At 42.6% G+C, this 22,032-nt stretch overlaps 1 protein-coding gene and 1 long non-coding RNA gene across 7 annotated transcripts in view; one reads left to right on the forward strand and one right to left on the reverse strand.

Annotated features, from left to right (window-relative positions):
- Window positions 1-22,032, reverse strand: part of LOC105235545 — a 204,137-nt gene that overhangs the window by 113,269 nt on the left and 68,836 nt on the right. The gene's annotated exons all lie outside the window — the stretch shown is intronic.
- Window positions 1,708-22,032, forward strand: part of C9 (complement C9) — a 53,399-nt gene continuing 33,074 nt past the window's right edge. For both annotated transcript variants that reach the window (XM_002914666.4, XM_019794586.2), the window contains exons 1-4: window positions 1,708-1,865; window positions 14,645-14,750; window positions 15,129-15,273; window positions 15,529-15,676. In XM_002914666.4, coding sequence (XP_002914712.2) covers window positions 1,735-1,865; window positions 14,645-14,750; window positions 15,129-15,273; window positions 15,529-15,676 — 530 coding nt within the window. In that variant the 5' untranslated portion in view covers window positions 1,708-1,734. The remainder of the gene's footprint in view (window positions 1,866-14,644; window positions 14,751-15,128; window positions 15,274-15,528; window positions 15,677-22,032) is intronic.

Genomic DNA, 22,032 nt, shown 5'->3' on the forward strand with positions numbered 1-22,032 from the left:
ATCCTTCTTTCTGATTAGTATCCTGGCAGGTCCTGGGAGCCACGTAAGAGTCTTCAGCCTTGCTACATCAGACTGGACAGATTCCTACCATATCTGGGTGCTGCCCACTCGTCATTAGCTAAGACTCGAAAGAAGTGTCTTTGGGCATCAATTTCATCACTGGCGTAAGGACGAGTGTTGCTGCCCACATTCGAATCACCTCATTACTTGGCAATTCTGCACAGTCTGCAGGTTGATGACGAGCTCAGGAGCTGATGAAATTAGCCCCATGAGAGACCCCAAACTCTCCACATGAAAAGGAAAGGGAGGCAAGAAAGCCTGAGAAGAATAAATAACTTCTACTCTGAGTAGGACCATTAGTGGAAAGGCAAGGCAGTGCTGGAAAAAGTAACTGTCTGGTATCCTTCAACCCCACCCTCTGTTTTATCAGACTGCCTATGTGCTAATGTTTGAAAATTGCCTCTTTGTAATTAATAAGTATTGATGAAGGCCCCTTAAGTCCTGTGTCAGCAAACATTTTTTCAGAAACGTAGCGAAATACTGTTTCTCAAGCTGGTCATTCTAAATACCAACCCTGGCCACACATTTGAATGATCCAGCAAGCTTTAAAAAAATACTGATGCAGGGTCCCATCCTAGATCAATTAAATTAGAATTCTTTGGAGGGGAGGAGGCATCAATGGCTTTGCGCAGGTCCTGATCATTCTACCTTAAAAGCAGTGTTTTAAGAGCAGCTCTGACATCCACATTCTCTGGCACTTTGAAAACGCCTTACCCTTGGGGCACCTGGGTGTCTCAGTCATTAAGTGTCTGCCTTCAGCTCAGGGCCTGATCCCAGGGTCCTGGGATCAAGCCCCGCATCAGGCTCCCTGCTCCCCTGGGAGCCTGCTTCTTTCTCTCCCACTCCCCTGCTTGTGTTCCCTCTCGCACTGGCTGTCTCTCTCTGTCAAATAAATAAATAAAATCTAGAAAGAAAGAAAGAAAGAAAGAAAGAAAGAAAGAAAGAAAGAAAGAAAGAAAGAAAGAAAGAAAGAAAAAGAAAACAACTTACCCTTTCCACAAGTCCCAGGGAAAGTGAAAATATGAAGGGAAGGGGGTCCTCTAGGATGGATGGGAGCAAACTGCTCCATCTCCGATCTATCTTGCTGACAAGTGCATTTCTGAGATAAGGAAAACATATCCTCTCGCGGGATACTGTGCGTGCCTTAGGGAGTTTACCTGGATTTTTCAGAAGGATCCACCATGTCTATAAAGAAATCCAGCTTTGTAACTGCATTTTGCACTCCGAGGCACCCCTGTGGCGATCACCCACACGGCTCAGCCTCAGATCGCCATATGGGTCCCTGGTCCCTGCCTCCTGTTCCAGTCATTAGTTCTTTGACTAATTTCTTTTACCAATTTATGCCTCTCTGAGAATCATCCACAGACACATTTTTCCCCAAATAGCACACCCTCTCATCCTTCCTCCCAGAGTCTCCCCAGGTGAGAAACACTAGAGTTTTGTTTTGGTTTTTTTGGTTTTTGTTTGTTTTCAACACTCTCACTAATCTTAGTCAATTCAGCACTCATGGGCTGATTGTTGGAATTCACTCGTCAATATGAGAAAACATACCAAGAATTACAACATGACTCTCCTCGGATTGGACTTTGGCTCCCAGGAAGCCCAGTTTGACAAAAATCCCAACCAAAAACAAGCAATAATTGTCCCGCCAGTTCTCCGGCCCTTTGCAGATAAATGCCTTGCGGGACCTGTCTGGCCATTCCACACAGAGCCGCCCCACCTGAGCAGATGTCTGCGGGCCAGTGGTTTGCCTTTGCACTATGCATTTTAGAAATAAGTGTCCTGACCGCTGGGCCCACTCCTAGGTGAGTTGCTTTTCCATTTGTCTCTGGAATTTCACTGCAGGCTTTGATCTTTCAAGGTCTACTTCTTAGCAGTAAAGTAGGTAAAAAATGTCAGCCCACATTGAGATAGATAGCCCCAAAGTTAAAACTTTGAAAAAGGGTGAGGAAAAGTGCGGGGGGTGTCTCTTTGAGAGTCTCTAAGGACACCTGTTGCCATTTCCAGCAATTTCTTTTAAACAAGGCGTTCAAATGTGAAGGCCGAGATAGTCTTTCAATAATCGGAATTCTGAAACAAAGCTGTTTTGCACTAGAGTGTGATTGATAAGCCTGAGTATATCAGTCTCTCACATCTGAAACGTTTAAAAGAAAGATTACTCTCTCCCTCATTCTGCCTCGATGTCTACCACACCTTTCTGCCCCCTTCCTTCGTGCCATCACTTCTCTGCCCCTACCCCCCCTCCTGAGCTAAAAAGCCCTGTTGCATTCGGAAAACCAGGCATCGGGGACAAAGGGGATTTGGGAAGGCAGTTACTAAAAGTTGCTTTAGCCTTCTAGTACTTAGCCTGACCCTTTCTTAAGTTAAAAAAATAATTTAAACAACCCGCATTCCTGGATTGAGCCTCCTGCTGATCCAAAATGAGAGGCGGCGGGGAAGGCTGCAACCACTTTGAAGTTCGTGCCCCTGGGTCCTGGCCGCACTCAGCTGTGTCAGGGAGGACCTCACAGCCCCCTTGGCCAGCCCCCCAGCTCTGAGCAGCTGCACCGCTGAGCCGGATTTGGCTTCGAGCGCCCTCACGGCCAGGGCCCTTAGGAGTTTGTTAGGGTGACCCACTCGAACACTCCGTGCTCTGCCCCTTGATGGAGGGTTGAGGTCAAAACAGAGTGTTCAGATCCGTCGTGGAGTGAGACACATAGTTTGGCCAGAGAACTGGAGTTTGCAAGTATTGTTTTAAATACAGATTCGGTCAGAATGGAGCACTCCTCTGGAGGGAGGCTTCCTGAACTCAGCCCCAGGCGCCATTGCTAAGGAACAAACCATGTAAGTTTGGGCAGCTTACTCAACCTTTCTGTACCTTGGTTCCCTCTGTAGGATGGCAGTTGTATTCACTTCCCAGTACCACAAACCAGGCGGCTTCAAACAACAGAAATCTACTGCCTCACAATTCTGGAGGCTGGAAGTCTGAAATCAAGGTGTCCGCAGGGCCGTGATCCCTCTGAGAGCCTGGATAGGATTCTTCTTAGTTTCTGCTGCCGGTGGGCAATCTTTGACATCCTTGGTCACAGCTACCTTATTCTAGCACCTGCCTCTGTCACCACAGGGCTATCTTCAATCATCTTTCCTCTGTGGACGTCTGTCAGGGTCTAAATGTTCTCCTTTTATAAGGACACCAATCATATTGGATTAAGGCCAACCCTAAATAATTCACTTTATCTTGATTTCCTCTGTAAAGACCCTCTTTCCAAATAAGATCACATTCTGAGGTACAGGGATTAGAACTTCAACTTTCTGGGCAGGGGGATGGGGTCGGGGAACACAATTCACCCCATAGTAGTGACAAGAATAGCACCTATGTAATAGGAGTCTCTGTGATAGTTACATTATTATACGTATATTGTACTTACAGCAACTGTGCCAGGCACGAAACTCAGTATATGTGAATATTCTTTAAAACAATAACTCGCTATTACTTCAGTATGCTTTCTGGTTGAGGAAAGGAAGGGACAGAGTTAGAGCTGGGCTTCAGGGGATATCACCCGGCTGCACATACTTCACCTGAAGCCAAGTGACCGCGAGCTATTGCTACCGGTGAATTGTGGGGCTAGATCAAGAATCGTTTGCTTGCCAACGTAAGAGTGCCCATGAGAACAGGTCATGAACGGGGCATCCTCTCTTAGGTTTCTCAAAGTAGAATAGAATTGTTACAAACCGTGTGCTGGCAGACTCATAGATCTTAACACAGGTCCTGGAAGCGGGTGGCCTGAGTTTGATTGCAAGGTCCATAGTTTACTAGCTATGTGACCTTGGCAAAGTCCTTAATTTCTCTAAATCTGTTCCTCACCTGCAAAGTGGGAATAAAACTGTGACTTGCTATGTGAAATTCCAGCTAATTCATGCCCTGTCCTTAGCACTGTGACGGGCCACCTTTGAGGGCTCCATGGACACAGCTACCATTATATTTTATTTTTAATTTGTAAATAACGACATATTTACATGGTTCAAAGATCAAAAAAACATAACAAGGTATACATTGAGAAGTCCTGATTTCCCTAACCATAACTTCTCATGAGATTTATGTTCTTACATGTGAAGTGCTTAGAATCCTACCCCCTCCTGCCCTACCCTATTCTCATGGGCAGCTACTTTCATTAGCTTTCTGTGCATCCTTCCAGAATGTTTTAGTGCAGATTAAAGCATAGAGGCATACGTAATCTCATTCTTCCCTTTTCTTTTACATACTATCTTGTACTTTGCTTTTTCTTTTTTCCTTTACAATCTATCCTGGAAACCTTGCCGTATCAATTTAAAAGGAACTTCCCAATTCTCCTTACAAATGATTAATTTCCCACTGTGTGGATATGCAGTCCAGATAATCCATCTTTGATGAACACTTAGGTTGTTTCCAATCTTTTGTACTATAAACAATGTTGCAATGGATATTTTTAGTCCTATGTCATGTTGCAAGTGGATAGTTATAACTGAGGAATTCCCAGAAGTGATGTAAAAGAGTCAAAAGGAAATCACCTTTGTCACTTTGCTAAAATTGCCCCGTGGCCCTGGGAGGTTTGTATTACTCTCCACTTTCCCCAGCAGAGTATGAGAGTGCTTATTGACCCACAGCCTCGCCAACAGCCCTCGGCCAACATTTCGATATTTGCCAGTCTCATACATTAAAAAACAAAATGGTATTCTGAAATAGTTTTAATTTCCCTCTCCCTTTTTATTATTTTTTAAATTGAGGTATAATTCATATACACTATCCTATTAGTTTCACGTTTAAATCATGATGATTCAATGTTTTTATACATTATGAAATGATTTCCACAATAACATTGTGTATCTTTTTATCTGTTTAAGGGCCATGTGTATGTTTTCCTTTGTGACTCTCCATGTCCTTTACTCTTTCTCCCATTGAGCTTCTTGTCTTTCTCTTGTGGATTTCTATGACCACTGTAAACTAATCCGTCGTCTCTGGTATGAATTACAAATATCTCCCCCAATCTGTCATTCATCTTTTGATTATGTAGGTGGTGTTTCTGGTGTAGATATAATTTCCATATTTATCTTAGTCTTCATTATTCAAATAGTTAAGAAAGAGCACTAACCTGGGAGTTAGAAGTCCTGAGAGTGGCTGGGTAGGTGGCCCTTGGAGAGAAACTGCCTGCGTTTGAATCCCGCCCTGCCGGCCAAGTGCCCTCAGCTGTGTAACCTGAGGAAAATTACTCACCATCTCTGTGGCTCAGTTCATTATCTTTGAAGTGTGATAATACTAATAATAGGGATCTCATAGGGCTGATGTAAAAATTAAGTGCGGTAATAAGAATAAAGGCTTCGAAGAATTCCTGACATAAGCTAAGCACTCCCAAATGTTAGCAATTATCATTCCATTTATCGGAGTTAAATTTTATCTCAACAGTCTGGAAGAGTACCCAAACATCTGTGAACGGAAAAGCGAGGCTTAATTATTAAATTGAAGATATCCAAAATGTCAGTTTTCCCTCCTTCTTTGGTTGTATACACCTATGTTTTTAATATTCATATTCAATACAAATTAACAGATATTTATTCATCAACTACTATTGGACAAGGATGGTCATTTGTTTACTCATCCAGGTAGCACAGCAAATATTCGTTGAGTTTGCAACACTGGCCAGATATTACATCAGGAACTGCAGTGTGATACTGACCGAGTTACAAGGGGTCTCTGCCCTCACTGGGCTTACAGTCTACTAAGGAGTATAAACAAATACACAGCGACTGAAACTCAGCCAAGGCCTGTGAGGGAAGCCTGTGACACTGGGGGAGATACGCTCCTGTGACTTTCACCATTGCACTTGGGCGCTGGCTTCATCCATTCTGGCTTCTGCAAGGACTTTGCTCCTGTAACTCCGCCCCCACTCTCCTGCATCATCAATAGCTCCCTTTGTACGGAATTTTTCCCATCAGCCTACAGACATGTTGTCACATTTCTGTTAAATGTTGGCTCATCCTCACCCCTACTCCAGACATACGCACTCACATCCAGCCTTGTGGAGTGACGTAGCACTTACATTCTGACAACTCTCAAATTTACATCTATGGTGCACCCCGCTTCTCTGAACACAAAGTCTAATTACTTAAGTCAGCAGCTCTTAAAAAATCTAACAGGTATCCCAAACTTAACATTCCAAAATATTCCCTGATTTCTCTACCAACCTCACCCAACCTGCACCCCCTACTCACTGAGTTACTCAGGGAATAACCTGGGAATCACACTTGTTTCCTCTCTTTGCATCCTTCCCACAGGCAATCTAACAGCACATCTATTGGTATTATCTTCAAAATATATCTCAAATCTGCCCACAGCCTGCTATCTCCACTGTGACTATTCTAGCCCAAATCGCTCTCATTTCTGGCCTGCATCCATCCTCGCCCACACTCTGCTAGTCAGTTTTCCATTGAGCAACCAGAGACATTTTTAAATCTCTTGAAAACATAACTCTGGTGTTACTCCTGTTCTCATACTCCTCTAAGAATTTCCATCAAGCTCAGAATCAAATCCAAACTCCTCAGCATAGCCTACAAGGCAGGAGCTGCACCCTACCTGTTTCTCCAGACACGTCTGCCACCCTCCTTTTTCTGCTCTGCTCTGTCACCGTACTTCTGTGCCTCCGACATACTGTCTCAGGGCCATTGCACTTATTTACCCCCAAGCATAAAACACTCCTTTTCCAGTTACTCACTTAGCTTCTCTCTGAATTCACCTTCTGTTCAGGTCATGTTTTGCTATGTAACAAACTGCCCCAAGAGAATAGCTTAAAACAATACCAATTATTTTACTGGTTCATGAGTCCAAGGGTTGCCTGGGCTCAGTAAAGGGGTTCCCATGGGTCTCCCACATGGATGTAGTAAGATGGTGGCTGGGCCTGGGATTCTTATGATGGCTTCTTCACTCACATATCTGTCATTGGGCTGGGAAGACCCAAACCATGAGAGGCTGGAACAATTGATTCTCCTTGAGAATCCATCTCTCTACCACTCTCTTTGTCTCTGTCCTCCATGAGGTAGACTCAGGGTAGTCAGTTTTATACATGGTGGGAAAGGCTTGCAGAGCAAATGCCTTGAGATAACCCAGCAGAACTTGCATGGCCTTCTCAAGCCCGGCCTTTAAGTCATGCAGGCTCACTTCCACTGCATTCTACTCATCAAGGCATTAAGAAAGACACTACCGGCTTTAAATGGAGGGCACATAGCCCTGATCTGTGATGGGAAGAAAGATCAAAAAAATTGTGAACATGTTTTTACATCACCACACCTCCTCTGAGAGAGTTTTTTGACTACCCCATATAAGAAAACTCCCTCCTCTACCCCAGCCCTAGAGCCCTCTCTATCCTCTTACCCTGCTTTATTTTCCTTTACAGTTCATATGTCTTCACTGATATTGCGTGTTATATTTGCCAGATACTCGTTTATTGTACCTCACCCACTAGAATGTAGGCTCCAGCCACCAGAACCATTCCTGACGCAGAGCAGGCCCTCCGTAAAGGTCATTGAATTTCGGCTCATCAGGAGCACATGAAAGGAGCCCTTAAATAAGACTTGGGAAATCAGGAAAGATCCTGAAAAAATGAGTGTTGGACACTGCTGTTATATTATCTTCTAGTCCTGATGAATTGCATGAACTAAGCAAACTGGCAGATCCGTGGGTTAAGAATGCAGTGCTAGTTAGCTTATATTTCTCCACTCAAAGGAGCCACATTGTCTTATTTATTGACAAAAAGATTCCTTCCTACAGCAGGTGTTTTCTTGCCTTGGTCTGCCACAGTGTGTCCTGGAGTGTGAGCTGCTCCTGAGGCTTCCTTTTACTAAAGCTGGAAACTCATGGCGGGAGACGGGAGCAGGCATACATCAATGGCCCTGCATGTAATGCATTTCTGGCCCAGAGTTAGACCTCCTGTCGTGTTGATATACATCACTTTGATCTGGCAAGTGACTTTCAAGCTGAGATTAAAACACTTAGCGATATGTTTTACTTGATAAACACATTTCATCTAAGAATCCAAAAAGTGCTTTACAGATACCTCTCCACTCGGCCTAATAACTCAGCAGTTGGTAAGCATTGTACTTACACAGTCCTTGAGCCACAAAACATTATCTGCCTCATGAGTCAGAGGAGCCCAGGAGGGAACAGTGGGCTCAGAAGGAGCTATTCAAGATCACTTGTCTTCTTTCTTCATATTTATGTAGCGCATTCATTTCAGGAACACATGCCTTTTGCGTAATCTATCTACTATTTCCTCCTGATAATTCCCCAGAGTCTTGCTTATTTTGCTACCAAGTAACCAGGTGTCTGGTGCAATGAAAGGAAAACAGCCAGACACTCACACACTTTTCACTTTATTTTTGCCTAATTTGACACCATTTAGGTTTAAGCTTAAAATAGATCCAAGCAAGAACCAAGTTGTCCACCTGCTGTGCTTTACCTAGAATGGCTATATTAGAAAGAAAGAACAAGAGAAAGAAAGAGAAAAAGAAAGAAAGGGAGGGAGAAAGAAAGGGAGGGGGAAAGAAAGAACATATTCATTAACTTACTGAATTTTCAAATGTCTAAAAAATCATGAGACTGTTACATCCGAAAAGTATTGACTAAGCTATGAATTTTTAGGTCATTTCAAAAAGGATTTGATTGGTGTCGGGGGAACAGGGCAACATTGCAGTGAACTAGGAGTTGAGAGATATAGATTCTGAATCCAGTTTTGCCACTAACTGTCCAACTTTGGATAAGTAGTGTAATTCTGGTTTTAGTTTCTCATCTGTTTTTTTTCTTTTTAAGATTTTATTTATTTATTTGACAGAGATAGAGACAGCCAGCAAGAGAGGGAGCACAAGCAGGGGGAGTGGGAGAGGAAGAAGCAGGCTCCTAGCAGAGGAGCCTGATGAGTTTCTCATCTGTTAAAGAGAACTAATAATGCCTACAAAATTTTTGTCTCAGTGGTAGAATAAAAGATTAATGAGAAAATGAGACTTGAAGATTGTCTAGTAAAACTAGTAGACAAATAGAAGAAACTGCTTAATTAAAAAACAAAACATTTATTGCATGCTGTGGGCTGAATCGTGTCCCCTCCCCTTCCATTCATATGTTGAAGTCCTAACCCCCAATACCTCAGAATATGACTGTATTTGGAGGTAGAGTCTTTAAAGAGGTAATGAAGTTAAGATGGAGTCATTATGGTGGGCTCTGATCCAACATGACTTAAAAGAAAAGTCCTTATAAGAAGAGCAAATTTGCACACAGCTGTAAAGAGAAAAGATGATGGGAAGACACAGGGAGAAGACGGCCATCTACAAGCCAAGGCGAGAAGCCTCCCAAGAAACCAACGCAGCAGACACGATGCTTGATCTCAGACTTCCAACCTTCAGAACTACGAAAAGATAAATTTCTATTGTTTCAGCCACACGGTCTGTGGTATCTGGTTATGACAAAACTAGTAAGCCAGCAAATACGTTGCTCCTGGTATCTAGAGGGTTGTAAGTCCCACTCCCAGGATGAGGGTGTGAACAGAGGACCTTCCTATGGGGTCATTTAGGGGATGGGGTCATTCCAGGGATGAATCCAAATCATGGTCTTGTAGGACAATAAACGATCAAAGGCAGAGCTCTGTACTAAATCCAGAGTGGGAGTCAAACCTGTAGAAAAGAAAAGCGGTCCTTAAGGTAGAAGCTGAGAAAGAAGGGAGTCAGTGTGTACATAATTAATGCAGTGCTATTATTTATGTAAAGGATGTTAGAGAACAGTCTATGTGCGATGCCAATATCTTTGGAGCAGGATCCTGGTCCCAGTGTGTGAAACAGATGAATAGACTTTCTCATCAGCCCCCATCGCTGGCTGGGTTCTAGGCTTGCCCAGCAAAGCACTCCTCACTCTGGAGTGATTACAGTGGATTTTATCTCCCATGATGATCCTTCTGTCCGTACTGTTCTCTCTGAACTAGTTTTTCATTGAAGCTGCTCTCAGTGGCAGGTGGGAAAGATAAAAGTATCATGTCACTGATGTATAGGGTGTGGTTTCTAGAACCAAGGGAGTAATCTCTTTGCGGGAGATGCTAAAACAAAATGCCAAACAGATTATCTGAGTAAGTGATAAATACAAAAATGGTGGATAGGAGCAGATAATCTAGTTGAAGGCAACAGGACTAATATTGGAGAAACAAAGACATTGAAAAGATCCATAGAGACATTAATAAATAGAGCCTAGAGTAATTCCCCAAACCAATGATAAACCAGCTCAGTGACATTTTCAGGTTAGTGATAGCTTCAAGTTTGGGCTTGATATAATGGGCACCCCCAACCTACTTGAATTGCACCCTTCCAGATTTCACGAATATCCTTCAGATGCCGCCAAGCAGTGTTTCTCAACAGTGTGTGAACATGAGAATCACCTGGGGTACTTTATAAAAACATCTGACGCCTGGAGCCCATCCTCAGAAAGCCTGATTTAATTGTTTTGGAGGGATGATCACAATCTCACAAATTCCTCTTTTTACTATCTGAGGATTATGATATGCAATGTGTTGACACCCGCTGCTATAGATAATTAAGATGCATCTGCTGTTGCCTCTTGATGAGACCCATCAGTTCCGGAGGAGATCTTAGCTCTATGGAAAAGTTCTGGTAGAGAATTTCTCAGCCATGTAGTTTCAGATACACACTAATATTCAGGCTTCCGGGAAAACAGGTTCACCAAAGAGTTTGGCAGCCTGTTTAATATAGGTTTAACCTGTCCTTTTAAAAGATGGAAGCTTATCAGACTCCCTGATTTTCTGGATGGTGTAGGCAAGAGTCAGGTTTACAAAAATGATGTCTCCAGTCTGAAAGTCTGCCTTACTGACAGACAAGTCTTGCACAAGTAGGATGTGGGTGGTTCACCAGGAAATTGTAGCCTAGAGAAATACAGACTTAGATCTGCCGAAGAAAACGTGATCAAGAATTTCCTGTCCCTTCTTGCACTTAGTTATTCATTCGTGTTCAGAAAACATTTACTGAGCACCTACTATGTTGATATGCAAGCCGCGCCAGGTTAGAATTTTCTCAGCTCACTGATGTTGTTATTTAGAATATAAGCTCCTTTAGTTTGCAGATCATTGTTTTTGCTTTATTTTGTTTTGTTGTTTTGCACACCATTATATCCCACATGCCTAGCAGATAGAGACAATTAATAAATATTTGATGAATTAATGAATGGATGCATGAGTAAGTGAATTAATTAAATTAAATATATCATTCCCAAGGTGCTTATGACATAAGGAAGAACAAAATTCTATAAGAATGTGTACACAGAAAAATAAATTACACAAGGAGTTTAAGAAGTGTTCACGGGGGGAAAAAACCATTATGCCCAAGATGAGATCATTGTAGTGTACTGGAAATAGAAGGTTGAAAGGCCTGAAGACATAAGAAAAAGTAGCTTATCTTGGGAATTTCAAATTCAATGTGGCTAAAGCTTTGATGGAGAAAGTGAGGCTGAAAAATTAGGAAGGAGAGAGGTCATATAGAGCTCTCTAGACCATGTTTAGTTTCTCATTGCAACTGTGACAAATTACCATGAATCAGTGGATTAAAACAATACAAATTTATTATCTTACAGTTCTACAGGTCAGAAGTCTGAGGGGGTCTCACTGGACCAAAATCAAAGTGCCGTTAGGGCTGCATTCCTTTCCAGAGCCTCTAGGGGAGAATCCATTTTCTTGGTTCTTGAAGCTTCTGCAGGCTGCCTGCCTTCCTTGGTTCACGGCTTCCTTCCACCTCCACAGCGAGCAATAGCCAGGGGGGTCCCTTCCTGTGCTTTGAATTTCTCCTACCTCTTCTTCTGTCTTCATATCTCCCTGAACCGTTCTTCTGCTTTTAGGAGCTCACATGTTTGGAATGAGTCCACTCAGATTATACAGAATAATCTTTCTTAATCACATCTGCAGAACCCTTTCTGCCATGGAAGCTAAAATATTCACAGAATCTAGGGATTAGGATGTGGATATCTTGGGGCGTCATTATTCTGCCTGCCACACCATGTTAGAAAATTCGGATTTTATCCTAAGAGGGATAGGAAGCTTACAGAAACATTTTCAGGAGGGGAGTGGTACGATCAAATCTGCATTTTTAAAAGATCCTGTGTATGATTTATGGAAACTGGATTAGCAAGAAATTATTGTCATGCAGGAGAGATGTAATGTTAGTGTAGAGCAGAGAAGCGTCTGGCAGAGATGAAGAACGGATGGATTTGAGAGTCATTTATGAGACTAAACAACAGATTTTAATGGTTGATTAGCTACAGGCGATGAGTGTGAGGGACGCAGGATAAGACGGGCAGCACCCAAGCCTCTGGCCAGGACAACTGCATAAAAGAAAATGCTGTTCACCCAGATAGTAGGTACAGGGGGAGGCACAGCTTTGAAAGGAGAGGAAAAATAATGAATTTGTTTTGGGAATACGTTGAGTTCAATGGACCATAATGAAGTCCAAGTGCAGACGTCCAGTTGGAAGTTATATCCAAGAGCTTAAAATTCAGGAAAGATGTCTGGACTGCAGACTTATTTCTGAGTGTCATTAACATATGCATGGAAACCAAAACCCTGGGAAAGTATTGAGAGAAAAAAGAAAAAGCTTCAAGGAGAGGGCCTTGAGGAAAATCAGAAGGAGGAGGAGCCTACATGGACGAGTAAGAAAACAGAAAGAAGAGAAAAAAGAAAGGGTAGGGGTTTAGTGTCATTCAGTCCAAGGGAAGAGAGTGTTTTAAACAGCAAGAATGGCCAATTGCATTGACCTCTGCGAGGAAATGAGTAAGAGAAGCACTGAAAGGACCAAGTGAGCCACATGGCAGTCATCATTGACTTTGGCCAGAGCAGTGTCCCTGGGGCAGGAGGGCTGAGCAGTGATTGAGAGTAAGGGGTAAGAGACAGGGTGCAAACTACCCTTCCAAGAAAGTTGGCTAGAAGGATGACAGAATTTAAGAGGTACCTAAAGGCGCATGGCAGGCTGAAGGAGGAGATGCAGCTTTTTTTTTTTTTTTTTTTGATGAAAGACAAACATCAATATGTTGATAACAATTCCTTTAAGAAGTGACGTTGTGAAAGGCAGGGGGAAATGGGAGCAGCTGAAAGGAAATGTAGAGTTCACAGAGAGGGTTTTATTTGCTCCTTCATTTGCTTGTTTCCATTTAGTATCAAAGATTTGAACACAATGTACAACACATGGAAAGAAACTGGTAGGAAGGAGGAGTTTTAATGGAGAACATATTCGATTGGTCGAGGTCTCAGAGAAGAGCTGGGATCTAGAGCCTTTCTGGAGGCCTTGGCCTTGGCGGGCCAGCCCTCTGGAGTATAAGGCTGCACTCTAGAAGGACAGGTGCTAGCTTAGGGAAGTCGGGCCAGAGCATTTATAGGATTCTTATTCAGTGGCTTTTGCTTTTGGTTTTGTTTTGTTTTTCTTTCACTGAAGGAGATAATCATCCAAGGAGGTGTTGCAACCGTAAGAGATCCAAAATCGTGAACTGAGAAAGAAAGAAAATTCAAAGCCAGAAAAGCACAGCTGAGTTTGGGTCTGGGGGTGGACGGGAAGGCTATAAGGGCCAACGTAGAGGTGTTAAAATGCAGAACGGTGAGGGGTCACTGCTGAAGCAGAGTGCAGAATGATAAGGCTTACAGTTAGGACATGCACAGCGCAGGGTGGGACAGCTGGGCTCCCAGGAGCTTCCTACAGGAGCGGCTGGGCCCGCTGGCTTACATTTGCAAGAAAACCAGGCAACTGGAGGCTTTTCCAGACTCTGGGGGATGCAAAGGGAAGCAAGGTCTCTAGCCTCACTGAGCTCATAAGGTAGTGGGAAATCTAAGACGAATCAGTGTAAAACAGGCAGCAGGATGATTTGCCCGTTTTCCTCATCACCATCACTAACTGTGGTTAGTTTGGAAGTTAAGTCACAGAGCAATACAAGAATTCAACAAGAAGACCAGTTGAAAACACAAAGCAGCATACGATCAAATGTCAAATGAGAGATCTAGTTAAAGGATAAGTCCTTTGCTTTGCGGGGTGCCTGGGTGGCTCAGTCGATTAAGCGTCTGCTCAGGTCATGATCCCTGGGTCTCTGCTCAGCGGGAAGCCTGCTTCTCCCTCTCTCCCCTGCTCGTGCTCTATCTCTCGCTCTCAAATAAATAAATAAAATCTTTAAAAAAAAAAAAGTATAAGTCTTTTGATTTGGAAGGCACAAAAGGGAAGAAGAAAGAAAGGGGGGGTAAACAGAAGGGGGAATGAACCATGAGAGACTATGGACTCTGGGAAACAAACTGAGGGCTTCAGAGGGGAGGGGGGTGGGGGGATGGGATAGACTGGTGATGGGTAGTAAGGAGGGCACGTATTGCATGGTGCACTGGGTGTTATACACAAGTAATGAATCATGAAACACTACATCAAAAACTGGGGATGTACTGTATGGTGACTAACATAAAAAATATTATAAAAAAAAAAAGTAGTAACTAAATCAGACTGGCTCGGCAAGACTCCTTGGACACAGACACATGTCATGCCATGAAGTTAACGTGTTCTGTTTTCTTAGTTATGCCCCACAGATAACACAAGACAATGAAAGGCCATTACCCATAGACTGCAGAATGAGCTCCTGGAGCGAATGGTCGGAATGTGACCCTTGCCTCAAACAAATGGTAAGTGTTCATTGTCATTCCCCATCCATGACCCCAAATGGAAACTGTGTTGCCAGCATCTCCAGGAAAAGAACTAGGAGGCAGGGAGCCCCCCGCTGAGCTCCAACCTGAGAAGGAAAGATAAATATCTATGTAGATGAAGCTCACTTTGCTTGGAAATCTCAGCGTGGCACACAGTAGTAAATGCGTGCCGTGAGGACCCGGATTCTGCAGTGAGCCGGCCAACCCCAGGAGGCGAGGTGTTACTTTAACATTAGTGACTGCTTAAAACCATCAACTCAACTGGGTCTAGAGGACTACCATGCTGTGGATGCAGTTTTAGATCATTATCCCTTTTTGGCCATAGAAATTCTAATATTTCCAGCTGGTTTTGTGCAGTTCCGCTCCAGGAGCATTGAGATCTTCGGACAATATAACGGGCAGAAGTGCGTGGACGCTCTGGGAGACAGACGACAGTGCGAGCCCACTGAGGCCTGTGCAGACGTGGAGGAGGACTGTGGCAATGACTTTAAATGCGGTACAGGTAATCCTTGCGTCCCCCTGGCTCACCGTGGGCTTCTGTGCGCACTCAGGACTGAAAAGAAGGAAGCCCGCTTTCACACACTGGCGTTTGCAAGTGCGAAAGGGGCCGGTCAAACGGCTGTCTGTAAATGCTGTGCAAAGAGCTCAACTGTGTGCCCCTTCCCTCCCCCCATTGTTAAAGTCCATTTGCCAACTTCAGGAAGAGAGAGGAAATCTGGTGTTAGACACGCCGCGTCTTTCTTGATTTTGATCGCAGGCAGATGCATCAAGAGGCGGCTTCTGTGTAATGGTGACAATGACTGCGGGGACTTCTCAGACGAGGATGATTGTGAAAGTGACCCCCGTCCCCCCTGCCGTGAGAGGGCCGTGGAAGAATCCGAGTTGGCGCGGACAGCAGGCTACGGGTCTGTATTTGGCTTAAATGCTTCTAGAGGCAGATGGGCAAAAGGGACCTCCATCTTTCCCACCGCGCTGGGGTGGTGGAGGGCCTGTGTGGGGGGCAGAAGAGCCCCCCCACCCTGGGTCTGCATTCTGCTTGCAACACACTTGAGTTTAAGAGAAGGTAAGTATGAAATCAGTCTCTCAAGATCCTTTGGACAAACTGCCTGGCCTCAGGAGGGGGTCGGTAGAATCAGGATGATAGGTGATTTTCTCGAATCCAGCAGGACATGACACACCTAGGTTATGAACCTCGGGAAGGCCACAGCAATGTCGAAGTGATGTGGTAACACTTGACACTGAATTGCCAGGGGTAGGTCTGGCGATTCAAGTATTTGAATTGTCTGCAAGGCTGTCTTCCGTGGGGACTTGCCTTAGATCTACACCTGGTTAGATGTTCTCAGGAGGGAACAGCGTTGTAGAGTCAATCCAAGAGGAAAGGGCAGAAGAAGCAGTTCTCATGACAGATGGGGATGGTGTTGAGACTCTGGTTCTCATTACAAAGGCAAGTTTCACCCATTGTCTATACAAAACATAGGGGCTCTGGCCAGCTAAGCTTGGATGAGAAGCCTTGGACAGTTTAGAACTCAAGAGTTTTACAGAATAAAGACCGTCAACTAGAGATCTGTGCTCTAGGAGTTAGGAAAATGACATAGGCCCGAGGTGGTGTTCTGTTCTGTTCCATATAGTCAGAGAACGTTCCAGGGATGTCCATGGCATAGTTTCCATTTGTTATTCTGAGCTGTTTTCAGTAAAGATACTTTCAGTAGATTTGTTGGCAAATTGTACTCAACAGAGACACAGCTTCTCCTGCATCCACTGGTCTATTGACAGAGATGGCATGTGCAATGTGTCTTATCAACCTCATAATCTCAGTGCCTGTTTCGCCATAGGTGCTCCGTAAACACTGGGGGGTGGGGGCAGATAGACAAATCGGTGAATCAATCAACCAGTTGATGAATTAATGAAAATAAGTGCTTCTAAAATACTGTCATTTGCCATCAGGAAAGATTGAAACTGGGTCCCTAGAAATAAATTCAGGATCAGGACTCAAGTCCTGGGAATGGGGATAAGGAGAGGAAAGAAGATGGGGGTGATGGTAAAAGCAAGGCTAATACGGGACTAAGGTACTTGTTTTCAGCCAGGGGTGATTTTCTCCCCAGAGGACATTTATCAATGTCTGGAAACGATTCTAGTGGTCACAACCATAGGGGATTAGATGGAGGACCCAGGGGGTGAGGGAGCCCTGCTGATATCCAGTGGGTAAGAGGCCCTGGATTGTGCCAAGCATGGTGCAGGGCACAGAACAGCCAGACCCACAGTGTCAGTGGTGCTCAGGCTGAGAAACCCTACACCAGGGTAGGGGGCAGTTCCTAAGGTAAGGCCTCGGGAGCGGGTTTGGCTATAAATAGAGATGTCTTCTCTCTCTAAGCCACGTGGAGCTTGCACTTGCTGACTCTCAGAAAGGAGAAAAGTCCAGGGTACCAGGAGTCAGGCACCAGATAAAACATTTCACACACCCTTTATTCATGTTATAAAATCTTGTCCTAGCAGCATCCAGGTATTGCTCACAAACTAAGCATCTTTGGCCCTTAGCCTAAAGGTAGGAGTCTTGAATCCAGTGTACACTCTTTGTCTTCAAACATACGGGGTTCTTTTAATAATTGTCAGTAAATAGTAAGGGGGCTGTCGGAAACCCTATAAGCAGATCACTGCACTCCAGTGAGTTCTGACTCTTCCTGCTGCTTTCCTCAGGGAGAGACTGTGAGTCCGTGGAGAAAGTCCATTATGACTTTATTTTTGCTTTATTTGGGATCCCAGAAACAGTTTTCTCCTTAATCTAAACAGATGGGCTTGAAGCAAAGCATTGCATATATTAATATATTTTTGCTCAATGCAAATTTACACCTTGTAAAAGGATATAGAAATTTTAGCCCACTCAGCTGAAAAACAATCATTCATCATCTACTGGTTTTCTTGGTTCCGAGAAAAGAAAAATTTGTTTTATAGCATTTGCTAGAAAGTTTCATAATGAGGCATCCCAGAGAGCTGCCTAACTACATCGTGCTTTGCCACATAGTAAGGGCTGGTGACAGGGAATGAAGCAGGGCTGAGTCTTCACGACGAAGCAAGGGGGTGGGGCCCCAGCTATGAGGAAGGTTGGCTGAAGAGGTGAAAAATGAGGTAGGTCCTCATAGAATAAATCCACCAGTGTTTTTTTTATTAAATTCCCATTACCATGAATGAATATTTATAACTAATTTAGTCTTCATAAAGCCTATTATTCTCCAACAGCTTTCATTTGCATAACACTTTGAACTTTCTTTTCTACATTTTTAACTCTTAATTTTTCAGAATAGTCCTGAGGTTTTCAGGGGAGGTATTATATTCACTTCACAGGAAAAAAAAAAAATGAGTGAAGCAAGTAAGACCAGTTTAGTCTCCTTAGATTCTAGCAGAAGTCTTTAGTTTTTAGTGGAACTAAGCCCAAGTTTCCCTGACTTTTATAAAACTATATTTTTTCACCATGCCCCCCCATGCTCATCCCCACCCACATCATTTCCCCGCATCACTGCAAAGCCTGTAAGTCAATATCCTAACGTCAAAGCAAAACTACTTAGAAGATGAAACTCCTTAAGTTGCTATTGATTACCTGAATTTTTAAATTAAGAGTATAGAAGAGTGGAAATCAGTTATTAGTATTTAAGAAGAGTTCTCAAAATGACATGCTTTATTATGTTGGTGATATTCTTCAATCCCATGAACATTACATATTTATTTACACATACATCACCATTATTCATCTAAGAGGCCCTGGGATATATTGAATAGAGGTAATAGGAGTAAATATCCTAGTCGCAGGAACAGGCTTATAACCTGCTTCTTCGCAATCCAATCTGGAAAATCTCAGCCAGTCTTATCAGCAGTCACATACAATCAGACTCTTTTATCCATGAAAGTCACAAGTACCCACAGTCATTAATTTATACCTGTTTTCTCATCTTAAGGACTCCACCTTAAATTCTTAATGCCAGCAGAATTCCCTTGTATCACAAATGTTTCCGCCTCTTGCCTTGTAGGCATTTGAGATTCTCCAGAAGTGTTTAGGGAAATCCCCAACCCATCTTGCACTCATTGAAAAAAATATAAATCCAAACCAGCTGTAAATGAGTACGCAATGAATTACTTTTTCATGTGATCTAAGCATAGCACCACGTCTGCGGAGGGAGGTTTCTTTTCTGTTCACCTGGTAAATTGGAGCTGCCTGTGGTTCTAGATGCCGACATGGACACAGGCATCTCTAGGCGCTGCCAAAATACACACACTGTTTTTATTTCCCTGGTGATGACATTCCATCCATGAGAAGTTTTCATGTTTCTTGGCCGGAAAAAAAAATTGGCTCATTCTAGACTAGACTGGCTGTCTCTGTAGTAGTGGAACCCAGTCAAAAGTTTTGAAACATTTCTTCCTCATCGTGCTTTAGACTGCAGAGCAGCCTCATTGTAACTCTCCAGATGGATCCAGCCAACTAGTCAATTTGCTGTTCTGCAGAACAAAACCTTTGAAGTGGGGTATGCATACTGTGGGGGTGCAAAAAGACTTTCTTAGTGTGAGACAGGTAAGTTTTCAACTCTTAGTGGCTTAACTAATCTATCGAAGCAACAGTCAATCTTTGATTCCATACATACATATTTTTCATAAACTTGAGAAACTTAACAACTCAATGACATCCAAGGGGAGAAGCCCATTCTCCCCTCTCCTCCTCCCCTTTTACCATCGCCTAACTTTCACCTTTCAAAAGAAGAGTGCCCCCCTCACCCATCTCAGTTTTACTCTGTTGTGGAAGAACCAAGAAACATTTCCAAACCCTGGTGCTCAGTTGGACTCCAGTGCCTTGTAAGTCAACTGATCTCCAATTCTTTTCAAAGGAAATTGTAATCAATTATCAGATAATGGGCTATGAAAACAATTTTTAATGAAAGACTAGTCTGTGATCTTTTTCTGGCACAAAACTCAGAAGATCAAAGAATCAAAGGACATTGCCATGACAAAATTCCTTCTCTTTTTTTCCACTGATGGATGTGAGTGAAGTTTCTCAATAATTACGTCTATAAAAATAGAAAGTAGGAATACAATTGATCCTGAATCTTGTCTTTTTCTAGCAATAAGTAATATTCATCCATGAAGGCAGGAACTAATCAATTAATTTAAAAAGATGCCCCATTCATTTCATTGAGATACCTTTTCCAAAAAAAAAAAAAGCTTACTTATGTGTGTCAGCTATCTTCAAAATTTTAATATACTTATATATACCACTACTAATATAACTATATAATAGGAGTTTTTAAATACTTAGACGTGATAGTCAAAGGATACTTAATAATTTTAAAATTTCAATTAATACCTTCTTGGTACAAAAAAATATTTTAAAAAAGTGATCCATTAAAACTTCCATGCTAAAATAACATTACATTAGGTTCAACTGTGATGAAAACGGAACAGAAATATGGATTCGAGAATCAAAAGGGGATAGGGACATATGGGAAATCTCTGTATCTTTCACTCATTTTTCAGTGAACCAAAAACTGTTCTAAAAAATTAAAGCGTCTTTAAAAAAATAAAGAATCAAAAGGACTACTATAAAATGTCTAGTTGCTGAAGAAATAAAATCATTGCAGTGATTTGATACCATCACTATGGCATTTATAGTTCATTGGATTTATTTTTAAAAGAGGCAAAATAACTGTACTTTAAGATATAAATACTTAGAGCATGCTGAGAAATTATATCTTTTGCAACTACTTAAACTTGAGATGAAAAATCTTACATGTCACACTAACATTGTGCAGGTAGGCAAAATTTATCATAATTTTTTAGAGAGTAGACAAGCAGAAAATCTGAAGACTACTACCTGAAATCGTGGCATACACATTTCCACCTCCAGGATTTTGCTCACACCATTCCTCCTGCCCTTCCATCACCATTCTGCAGAGCCCAAATCAGATCTACTTCTTCTAACCTCTATTTATGACCCTGCCAAGGAGGTTTCTTCCTTTTTGGGAACCTGTGCTACTCGTTTGGCACATGCGCATTCAACCTTGGACTCTTTTTTTGAAATCGGTGGTTGTGTGTTGAACTCCCTAATTTGCATATAATTTTCATGAGATCAAAGACTGTGTATTAACTCTCTTAATATTACTCACTATTTACTATAAACACCACACTCTGCGTAGCTATCACAGTCACTGAAGAGTTAATCATCATTATAAACAAAGATTAACGTCATTGTTCCCTGAAAGTGAAGAGGTACAGTGTCTCTGTTAATGCAGATTTATGAAGGACAAGTTCACTATAGAACAAAGAAAATGTACTGGAAGGCTTGTTTAAGAAACAAACGCAGATAGTTTGTTTCCAGTGTTCCATGTCTTTGTATCAAAACCTTAGTCATACCAAAGGGGGAAAAAAAAGTATGACTCATTTCCTGTAGATGCAGGGATGGGTGAAGAAGTGAAGCTGGAATGTTAACCTACCATGAGGCATTAGCTGTTTGAAAAAGGAAACCAGATAATAATGTCTTTTTTCTTTCTTATTCAACTAAGTCTAGTTTTGGGCCCTATGTTAAACTTCAGGGCCATAGCTTTTTGCATGAACGGTTCTGATAGAGCAAAAAGTCAGAAGTAATTAATTTTAACTATTCAGTTAGTTCTGAGAAAGATATTCCTGAATTGGTTCCTTAACTTGCCTCCCTTTAAAGTTGAGCTATAGTGTCATTTTCTTTGTAGATTCAAAGTTTTATTAAGAATGTGCCATTTGGAGGCACCTGGGTGGCTCAGTCAGTTAAGCGTCTGCTTTCAGCTCAGGTCATGATCTCAGGGTCCTGGGATCAAGCCCTGGATCAGGCTCCTGCTCAGTAAGGAGTCTGCTTGTCCCTCTGCCCCTTCCCCCGCCCCCCGCTCAAGCTCTCTCTCTCTCTCTCAAATAAATAAATAAAATCTCAAAAAAAAAAAAAAAGAATGTGCCATTTATGTGAAGATGTTGTATTTAACAACCCACTGGCAGTAATTACCGTTCTTCCATTAGCAGCGGGTTTGAGAGTAAACCATCTACACCCTTTGACAAATTACTCTTGAAACCACCATCCAGATTTATAATCCAGTTCATTGGAGTTTGGGATGTGGTCTAGGGCCATGGAAGAATTTCTTCTTTTGTGTCCAACTCGGTTATAGATGTGCAGATCAAACCTCTATTTTGGCCTCCCTGGTCTGGAACCATATATTCCAGACTAGACAGCAAGGACCATTCCTCTGATTCACAGAAGTGT

The sequence above is a fragment of the Ailuropoda melanoleuca genome, chromosome 3 (assembly GCF_002007445.2).
Source record: "Ailuropoda melanoleuca isolate Jingjing chromosome 3, ASM200744v2, whole genome shotgun sequence".
In the NCBI taxonomy this organism is placed as follows: domain Eukaryota; kingdom Metazoa; phylum Chordata; class Mammalia; order Carnivora; family Ursidae; genus Ailuropoda; species Ailuropoda melanoleuca.